This window comes from Benincasa hispida, chromosome 2 (genome assembly GCF_027475165.1).
Source record: "Benincasa hispida cultivar pf3 chromosome 2, pf3_genome.v1.1, whole genome shotgun sequence".
Taxonomy (NCBI): domain Eukaryota; kingdom Viridiplantae; phylum Streptophyta; class Magnoliopsida; order Cucurbitales; family Cucurbitaceae; genus Benincasa; species Benincasa hispida.
Genome location: NC_143479.1, coordinates 60,249,168 through 60,259,610, shown reverse-complemented (window position 1 = coordinate 60,259,610; position 10,443 = coordinate 60,249,168). Strand labels below are relative to the sequence as shown.

The following is a 10,443-nucleotide window of genomic DNA, read 5'->3' as shown; positions in this document are numbered from 1 at the left end:
GTAATTTTGGCCCAGCTGTACTTACGAGCAATTTGTGAAGGGTCATCACACTGTTGGCTGGTTATATCCAATGGACACAGAAATATAACTGTAGTGCGAAGAGTGCAACTATTGGCCTTTAGTGGAGTGTTCGACAGTGGATGGATGTTGAAAGGAGTTCGACAGGTAAGATTGTGTTGAATGAACTTTCCAAGGAAAATAAAGAAAATAAAGTGTTTGTGTTGAAAGGAGCGAGAGGTGGCTACTTCTATGATCCATAAAAAAAATAAAGTGTTTGTATTGACAAATGCTACATTTTTAGAAGAAAACCACATAAGAGAGCATTTGCCACGCAGTAAGATTGTGTTGAATGAACTTTCTAAGGAAACTATTGAACCTTCAACAAGAGTTATTGAAGAACCCAACACCTCAACAAGAGTTATTAAAGTTGGATCATCTAATAGGTTAAATCCACCTCAAGTGTTGAGGGAGCCTCGATGTAGTGGGAGGGTTGTAAACCCACCTAACCGTTATATGGGTTTAACAGAAATCCTAGCTATGGTAGCTGACGGAGATGTTGAGGATCCATTGACTTACAAAAAGGAAATGGAGGATGTTGATAAAGTTGAATGGATCAAAGCTATGGATCTCAAAATGGAGTTTATGTATTTTAATTCTATTTAGGATCTTGTAGATCAACCTGATGGGGTAAAACATATAGGCTACAAATGGATCTACAAGAGAAAACGGGGTGCTGATGGGAAGGTATAAACCTTCAAGGCTAGACTTGTGGCAAAGGGTTATACCTAAGTTAAGGAAGTCGACTATGAGGAGAATTTCTTACCTATTGCCATGTTAAAGTTTAGCCAGATCCTCCTATCCATTGCCTCATATTATAACTATGAGATTTGTCAAATGGACGTCAAAACTGCTTTTCTGAATGGAAATCTTAAGGAGACCATTTATATGAAGCACCCTGAGGGATTCATTATCTAAAGTTAAGAGCAAAAGGTTTGCAAGCTTAATTGTTCCATTATGGACTAAAGCAAGATTCTCAATCTTGGAACATAAGATTTAATACTGCAATAAAATCTTATGGCTTTGATCAGAATGTTGACGAGCCTTGTGTATACAAGCCTTGCGTATCAACAGTTCAGTAGCTTTTCTAATGTTATATGTAGACGATATCCTACTCATTACGAATGATGTAGGACTACTAGCTAAAATTAAGAATTGGCTAGCGACACAATTCTAAATGAAAGATTTAAAAGAGGCATAGTTTGTTATGGGCATTCAGATCTTTAGAGATCGAAAGAACAAAACGCTAGCTCTGTGGCATCATACATTGACAAAATATTTGTCAAGTCTTCGATGTAGAACTCCAAGAGAGATTTACTACCTTTCAAGCATGGAGTTATATTGTCTAAGGAATAGTGTCATAAGACACCTTAAGTAGTTGAAGAAATGAGATGGATCTCTTATGCATTGGCTCTTGGCAGCCTAATGTATGTGATGTTATGTACTAAACCTGACATCTGCTATACGATGGAGATAATCACTAGATATCAGTCTAATCCAGGATTTGATCACTAAACCGTTGTTAAAAACATCCTCAAGTATCTACAAGAACGAGGGACTATATGCTCGTGTATGGTTCTAAGGATTTGATCCTTACAGGATACACGAACTATGATTTTCAGACTGATAAGGATTCTAGGAAATCCACATCAAGATCGGTGTTCACTCTTAACGGAGGGGCTGCAGTCTGAAGGAGCACCAAGTAAGGATGCATTTTTGACTCCACCATGGAGGTTGAGTACGTAACAGCTTGTAAAGTTGCTAAGGAAGCTATGTGGCTCAGGAAATTTTCGACTGATCTAGAAGTCGTTTCAGACATGTCAAAGCCCATCACCCTTTATTGTGATAATAGTGGTGTTGTGGCTAATTCCCGAGAGCCTCGAAGTAACAAGCTCGGGAAGCATATAGAGTGGAAGTATCATCTCATCCGAGAGATTGTGCATCAAGGGGACATGATCGTCACACAGATAGCTTTGGAGCACAACGTTGCTGATCCATTTACAAAGGCCTTCACGGCTAAAGTGTTTGAGGATCACTTGTAGAGTATGGATCTACGAAAAAAACCACATATATTCTAGGGCAAGTGGGAGATTTTGTATTGGTCGCGTTGTATGCCCTAATTTATTGATTTGTGTACTTGTATATTGTACACCCCACTAACTTTAAGACAAGTGAAAAATTGTTGGGGTTGATGCCCTAAATCTCGTAGGGTCCTGTAGTTTGTAATTGTATTGTACAAATATTTTATTTATTTAATAAAATATGAGATGTTTTATTTGAGATTTAGTAGCATTAAACCTACAAACCAATAAACTAACATCCAAGGTTATCTTATGTAACGATCCAAGTTCAGGAGGGGTACATGAATGAACCAATATCACATCCAAATGAGAGAGATCCTAAGGACATGAAAGTATGGTTAAGAAAGACTTAAAAGAATTGAAAGTTACTACCTATACCAACAAGGTGCACCTTCCTTTTCGGTGGCTCAATCATAAGAACTCCAAAGTTAAGCATGCTTAGCTTGGAGTAATCCTATGTTTTGTGACCTCCTGGGAATTTTCCTAGGATGTAGGGAAATGTTGTAAAGACATACAGTGATAATCTAAATGGGGGAAGCCATCGTGACCAATTAGGGTTTTTGAGTTCATTGCAATTTTAAAGGAGAAATTATAAATGAGGATCGAATCTTCAAGGGTCAGTAATTCTTCTCCCATCTCTTTTCTCTTTTTCATAAATAGCATGCTGTAAAATTTTTATTTAAATGCATAATGTTTTTGTATGATTCTGTAAAATTGTATGTTTCTGTAAAAATTGGGATTTGGGACCGATCCCCGCTTCCGCTCACGAACCTTCATCGGTTCTTTCACTTCGAGCTCTAAAAACCACCCCCAATGACAAACTATGGCTACCAACACCAATACCACCTTCATGCAACCAACTTCAAACTTCGACAATCACCTCCATTTACAAACTCTAGAGAAAATCATCTTTCATAATCAACTTCAATAACAACTTTCGACTATTATAAGACCAATGATTGTTAATTTTATTTAATTAAATTCACATATCAAATGAGTATTAATAATATTTGAAAAATATGTATGTAGTTGAATAGTATGTAATACATAACAAAAAAAAAAATAAAAAATCATAAAATATAGATTTTTTCTTGGAACATTTTCTAGCAAAAAATAGTGAAAAATGAAGATTTGTTTTCTGATGATTCTCCAAATTTAAAGGAATTGAAAGTGAGAACGTTGAAGAAATTTGGTGCCATTCTATTGGTTGCCAAGATGATGGGAGGAATTCAATTAAAAAAATTCATGGTAAAGTAAAAATACAGAGGAACAATAAAAATAAGAATAAAAATAAGAAGATGACGATAGAATTCATGGAGAAAAATTAGAAATTAAATTTTTTTATTTCTCTTTGGCTTTCTATTTTATTTAACTATGTGGTGGGTTAATTGTTGTTCATTAGTAAAAGAAAGAAAGAAAGAAGAAAGAGAGGGAGAGATTGAAAAATTTTAAAATTTAAAATAACAAAAATTGTAATCCGGAGTAGAATTATTGAATAAAAAATTTTAAAACAAAAATAGTCATCATAAAAGTATATTATTTAGAGTTTAAAAAACAATATCACATATCCCAAACATATGAACTCAACTCTATAACCCGAACACATACATATGAACTCTACAGATACATAAGCTTCAAACATCATATTTCAACCCATTGCCTTAAATAGTCTCAAATTCAAAATTTAACCTAAAATTTAAAAGTTATCCCACATAAGTAATTGATTCATTCTCATTTATGAATAAATAAAGTTTACAAATTATTGGCAGAATACCCTACCAATAAGAGAATCTCTGTCATATTCCCTATCAATTTCAAAGCCTTTTCTAATGTACTATTATTTTTATTATTACTAGTAGCATTCAAATTCCAAGTGAATCGGGAAAAAATAAATTGAATAAATACTCTTTTGGATGGATTTTGTACAAATTCAATTAAAAAAATAAATTCCGTCGGTCGATCAAAGCATCAAATTTCCGAAAGGAAAAAGTGATTCCTTTTTTCAAATTTCCATTTCCTTTTCTTCTTCTTTGAAAGCCCTCTGTTCTCGGAAGCACCGTATGGTAATTTTTCATTTTCTTCCCAAATATTTATATGGCAGAAGAAAGTGGTCACAGTTCCTCCAGTTTTCAGCCACCAGTTTTCTCCCGATCCAATTCCGAAAATTCCAGACTCTTTTCAGCCCCAACAAAACCCATAAAGCAATTTTAGCGTCTATTGAATTTCTACTTTTGCGGGTCTTCTATCACTATTTGGTCAACACTAACCACCTATATATATATAATTCTCAATTGGGTTTTCTTTTCAACTAATCAGATTCGTGCTTTGCCCCATTAAATTATTTCTTCCCCCCTTCATCCGATTTATTGTTTGAAGATCAAAGTCTCGTCATCGTTTCGGATCGTGATGGCTACAACTGGTAGTAACATTGACAGTAGCAAGGTGAAGATCGTCCATGGCGATGCTGGCTACGTTCTTGAAGATGTTCCCCATTTCTCCGACTATATTTCCGATCTGCCTGTGCGTTTTCCCCAAACCCCATTTAATTTTGATTTCTTCTTTTGTCTAAGTAATGATTAAATGGGTGAATTCTTCCGTTGATCTTAACGAGATTTAGTAATCTGAGTGTTTTTGTTTTAGTCCACTCTGTTTATTCTTCATGGAAATTGATACTGTTTAAATTTGCGGCCATGAATGATGAATCTAGGGAATCCCCACTTTTTTTTACTGTTCATATTATTGATTTGGTGGAGCCATTGGCGGTTTGCTTATGATGCTGATGGTTTGTTTTGCTTGCAGACGTATTCCAATCCATTGCAAGACAATCCTGCGTACTCTGTAGTCAAGTTGGTGCTTCTTCTTTTGTGATTTTTTAATCTGATTTCTGTTTTCTTATGGTTTGTTGTGACATTGGCTGATTTCCATTTGTGATTGATGAACTCAATCTTGTGTTTTGCAGGCAGTATTTTGTGCATGTTGATGATACCGTTCCTCAGAAGGTTAGCCTTTTATTGAACCTTAACTTTAGTTTTGAGAGAGTTTGCATGTTATGTTTATACGATATTTGTAAATTAGTTAATCTTAGACTTTGGATTTTTGTTACAAAATTCATTGGGAGGTTGAATCATTGATTGACCAAAAAACTTAAGCTTGTGGGTGAAGGTAAATTTAACATTATATCATCTAACAATTGTGTTTAAAGATGATCCGATAAATGATACATCTCCTGGTTTCTTGTGAGAGAATTTTCTTAACTCTAAATATATCAAAAGGTGGGAATTGGGATTCATGAAGAAATCGTTTTACATCTAATCTGACCACCTAGTAGCAAGATTTATGAAGGACAGGTGTATGAAAATTATAATATTTTCAGGTAGCAAAATGCATCATCGTTTTCTTTGCTTTTGCAGATTGTTGTTCACAAAAGTAGTCCAAGAGGAATACATTTTAGGCGTGCTGGCCCACGCCAACGGGTAAGATCTCTCTCCATTCCTCTCTCTATTTAAGCATGGTTTCAAATATCATCTTTTCGTATCAAGTTGCAATTGCTTGTCATTCAGGTATACTTTCAGTCAGATGAGGTTCATGCCTGTATTGTGACATGTGGCGGTCTTTGCCCCGGACTCAACACTGTGATCAGGGAGCTAGTATGTGGCTTATACAATATGTATGGTGTCAAGAAGGTTCTGGGAATTGAAGTAAGTAAGCCTTAATCCACTAGGAATGTAGCTTTTATTTTCTTTTTCCGACTCCTTCTCAAACCAACCCCTTTTTAGTTAATAAAGTTCTTTATTGTACCATTTTAATTCCTATGCTTTTGGTTAAAAAGAGATCACTATAATATCTTCTTCAATTTATTAAACTAAAAGTGATTTGCAGGGTGGATATAGGGGTTTCTATTCTAAGAATACCATCCATTTGACTCCAAAGTTTGTGAATGATATTCATAAACGTGGTGGAACTGTCATTGGGACATCACGAGGTGGTCATGATACCTCAAAGATAGTTGACAGTATTCAAGATCGTGGCATCAATCAGGTGTGAATATTATCTTTTTTCAATTTTGATGGAAATTAGATTCTTAGATATGTATTATCGCAATGTACATACTAGACTGCAAACTCAAATTCTTGGACCTTCGTTCGTTGCTTTGCTTTCCGCAGGTTTATATAATTGGTGGAGATGGAACTCAGAAGGGAGCAGCTGCTATATATGAGGTAACATAGTGAATGATGTTTTATAAGTAATAAAACTTGGTGCTTTAATGTTCTGTATTCTCGTGTTTCCTTTTTCTTGATGCAAAATACAGATAATGTTGATTCAGGTTGCTTATCCTCTTTCTGTTATGTGGTTCTTCAGGAAGTCAGAAGGAGAGGGCTCAAAGTTGCAGTTGTTGGGATCCCGAAAACCATCGATAATGACATCCCGGTACATTGTTCATGTTTCAACTTTTTTGACTATTGTGGTAAATTAGATTGTCGCTGGATTTAAATGGATTTTGCCTGTTGCTAATGCAGATCATTGACAAGTCCTTCGGCTTTGATACTGCTGTTGAAGAGGCTCAGCGTGCTATAAATGCAGCCCATGTTGAAGCCGAAAGTATGGAGAATGGTATAGGGCTCGTGAAGTTGATGGGTCGCTATTGTGGTAAGTTTGTGGCTTTGTTATGATTTGTTTCTTTAGAAGAAAGCTAATATTTAGATACTTCGCAGCTCCCTCTTTTACATTGTGCGATCTCACCTTCCATGGCTTGGGTTGCTATAGCATTTATGATTAGAACTTCTAGACATTAACTTATCAAAGCCTATTTTCCCATTACCTTTACTAAGTTTTAATGTTGCTTTTTTGGTGACAAGCGCAGGGTTCATAGCGATGTATGCAACTCTTGCAAGCAGGGACGTTGACTGTTGCTTAATTCCAGAGTCACCCTTCTATCTTGAAGGAGCCGGTGGACTTTATGAATACATAGCAAGATGTCTCAAAGACAATGGCCACATGGTCATTGTCATTGCAGAAGGAGCTGGCCAGGAGCTGCTTTCTGGAAGCCTCGATTCCGATAAGCAGGATGCTTCTGGAAATAAGCTTCTTCAAGATGTTGGGCTATGGCTATCACAGAGAATCAAGGTTTGACTTTCAATGTGCATTTTGTTACATAAAAAAGAATACCGTTTAGTGTCTACTGTCTTTTCTTATTGATATACTGCCAACATTTGTTCATTTAGTTAGACCGTGCTGTACGAAGTGACTGTTATAGCCCAAATCTCTGGGATGAGAATCTCATGCTTCTACAACTTAAATGTTACAATCTCACTGATCATACAGTACTTAAATCAAATCATTGTTTGCTGAAACTTTGATTTTTTTTTGCAGGATCATTTTTCAAAAGAACATAAGATGACCATAAACCTCAAATATATTGGTAAGTTTTAAGCCATAATATTTCAACGTTAAGTATTTTATTGGACTACATGACTGAAACGTATAATGTTATTCTTCTGACAGATCCAACATATATGATCCGAGCTATCCCAAGTAATGCCTCTGACAATGTTTACTGCACTCTGCTTGCTCAAAGTGCTGTACATGGAGCAATGGCTGGCTATACTGGCTATACTAGCGGCCTTGTTAATGGAAGACAGACATACATTCCCTTCTACGTAAGACCCGGATCCCGACCCCTGCAAATAAATACACAAGATGCATGCATAACACACATTTGATGGACTTATTTGAAGTTATAAAAACTTAGGACAGTGATGTTTTACATGTTATGTTAAGGTGAAAGTTCAAACCAACAAAACTAACCCCGAGTCGGTTGTCCAGTCTTACTTTCCTTTTGTTATTAGAAATTGTGGATGTTGGTCAAGTTAGTTAGGCTCATGTTGTGGCCATTGACAGTGATTTCAGTTTTCTTCATTCCATGTGCACACAAAACAACCCCAATCTGTCCTTGGTTGTCGGATGAATAAATGTTCATTCGTTAAGCTCTGCGCTGAATGTTATTAACATCGATTTGGTCAATCTTGCAGCGAATTACAGATAAGCAGAACAAAGTTGTGATAACTGACAGAATGTGGGCAAGGCTTCTATCATCGACGAACCAGCCTAGCTTTCTGACTGCGAAAGACGTAACTGAGGAGAAGAAAGAGGAAGAGACGTTGATCCAGATGAACCAGTTAAGCAATAACACCGAGGACGAAACGGTGAGCAATCCTAGTGTAAAGTAGTTGAACTCTATTGTATGAAGAATTTGAAAGATGGGTGTGTTGTAAGTTAAGCTAAGCTAAGGCTGTTATTTTTGGGCCTTTCAGTTCTTCTCTCTAGCAATTGCTGAAGTCCTAAACCACTTGTGAAGAAGCTGTTCTTTATGGAGTTCTTTATTTATCCTGAGTTTGTTGTAGTCTAATTATAGAGTGAAAATTTCTAATCCATATCTAAGAAGGGATCCTCCCATGGTCTTGGATTTTTAGGAAAAGATAGATCTCTCTAATCTTGAATATATATCAGATAGTAGTTGGGGTCATCCTTTGGTCTTTGGATGAAATGAGTCGTTGTTGTATGCAATTTTGTTTTTTTTTTCTTAAATAAAATATTTCATTTTTGTCGTATAGTTTATGAATTGTCTATGATAAATGCATTAAATCATCAAATAGTTTCGAGAGATTGTTTGTTTTGCACACATTCAAGATTTTTATATAGTAGATATCTAGATTAGCGTGTTTATTTTATGGTAATATTAGATGTTCTGATATCTAAAGATTCTCGAGTAATTTAAGATTCTCTTATAGTGAGCATTTTGAAAGTTTTGAATGTTCTTCTGAAACATGATTTTTTCGAATTCTCATGTTGAGGGTATCTCTTTTTTACTTTTTTTTTTCTCTACTCTTCTTTACTTTAGGGGTGAGCATTGGTTGATCGGAGTCGGTTTTTCAAGTAAACTGCCATTGAACTGACTAAGGTCTATTTAATAAATGTTCAAATCGATCTTGATCATCGAGGAGTAAAAGTTGGTTGGTCGGTCGATTTTATTCTTTAATTTTTTTAATTTGTCGATTTGGAATTTTTTCACATTGACATCGTTCGATCCCTCCTCTTCTCTAATCGACTTTAGTTCGGTCGATTGGCTTGGTTTTTTAGGTCTAGCTCACCCCTACTTGCATTTTGTAATTAAAGTAAATCTTATCCATCATATATGTAGTTTCAATTTTTTATTAGAATATTTAAATTTAAACTAATATTTACTTTAAAAAGTACTAAATTAATATATATTATTTTGTTGAGGAAAATAACATATAAAAATAATATAAACTCTATTAATTTAAATAGATATTTAAATTAATAGAAACAAATGTTTTATAAGTTCAATTTATTATGAACATTATGTAAATTTATAACATCTCTAAGTAGAAATTTTATAAAACAGACATTGTAATTTTATAAAACAGACATGGTTGTCCAAATATTTTCAAAATATTCCATATTTCTAGAACATGGAAAGGTATGATAGTTGCACATGTGAATTTTTATAGTCCTGCCCTTTTGGAAAATGTCAATTTTTGGTATTATTAAAAAAAAAAATCAACATGAAAAAGGTAAATGGAAAATATAAAAATAACCCTTGACATCACGTGCCACCGACATGATATCAAGCCAACTTCATGATGCCATCCATCACACTTCGTTGTTGAATCTTTCTTGTAAGATAAATTTTATTGTTAATTACATCAGCATGGAAATATTAGAAAATTAATTTCATAGCATCACAAAATATACCAATTACATATATCACCTTTCTATTGATGCAGCAGTTGACAAAATAACCAACAATAATAATAATAATTAATTGGATATATTCTATGGTATTAAATAGCTGCAAGTTAAAATAAGATTTGAAATCAGAGGTTCAAATTTTGTACTAACAAAAATTAGTCAATTTTTCTTTTGTACAACGATTACATGATGGTGAATTGAATCTCCAACTTCTAGGTATGAAGGTCATGCCAATATTGCTAAGTCAAGTAACCTCATTTTGACACAAAAATTAGTACGTTGTCAATTCAATAACAAAATGTATTGTTTTTTTTTTTTTTTTAAGAAAAAACTATTCAAGCATGAGGAAAAAATGTTCTTTGTTGTCATGTGTGTTTGAATTTGATTCCCAAAAGAAAAATATTCTAAAAAGTTTATGTTTTTGAAAAAGACCACTTTTAAATAAACCAATAGATTTGGCCCCTTGACGAAGAAGATGATGATGCCGGCTTGAAAAAACTTACATGTAAAACTACGTTTTTACCCTTGCTTATTT

General features: G+C 34.5%; 1 protein-coding gene across 1 annotated transcript; it reads left to right on the top strand.

Annotated features, from left to right (window-relative positions):
• Nucleotides 1-3,901: 3,901 nt before the first annotated feature.
• On the top strand, nucleotides 3,902-8,748 carry LOC120072233 (ATP-dependent 6-phosphofructokinase 7-like). The gene is made up of 13 exons (XM_039024648.2): nucleotides 3,902-4,658; nucleotides 4,938-4,984; nucleotides 5,098-5,137; nucleotides 5,549-5,611; nucleotides 5,699-5,836; nucleotides 6,018-6,176; nucleotides 6,302-6,355; nucleotides 6,498-6,566; nucleotides 6,656-6,785; nucleotides 7,000-7,262; nucleotides 7,509-7,557; nucleotides 7,641-7,795; nucleotides 8,168-8,748. The coding sequence occupies exons 1-13, from the start codon at nucleotides 4,545-4,547 to the stop codon at nucleotides 8,363-8,365; spliced, it is 1,479 nt and encodes a 492-aa protein (XP_038880576.1). The 5' UTR covers nucleotides 3,902-4,544; the 3' UTR covers nucleotides 8,366-8,748.
• The last annotated feature ends 1,695 nt before the right edge of the window (nucleotides 8,749-10,443 follow it).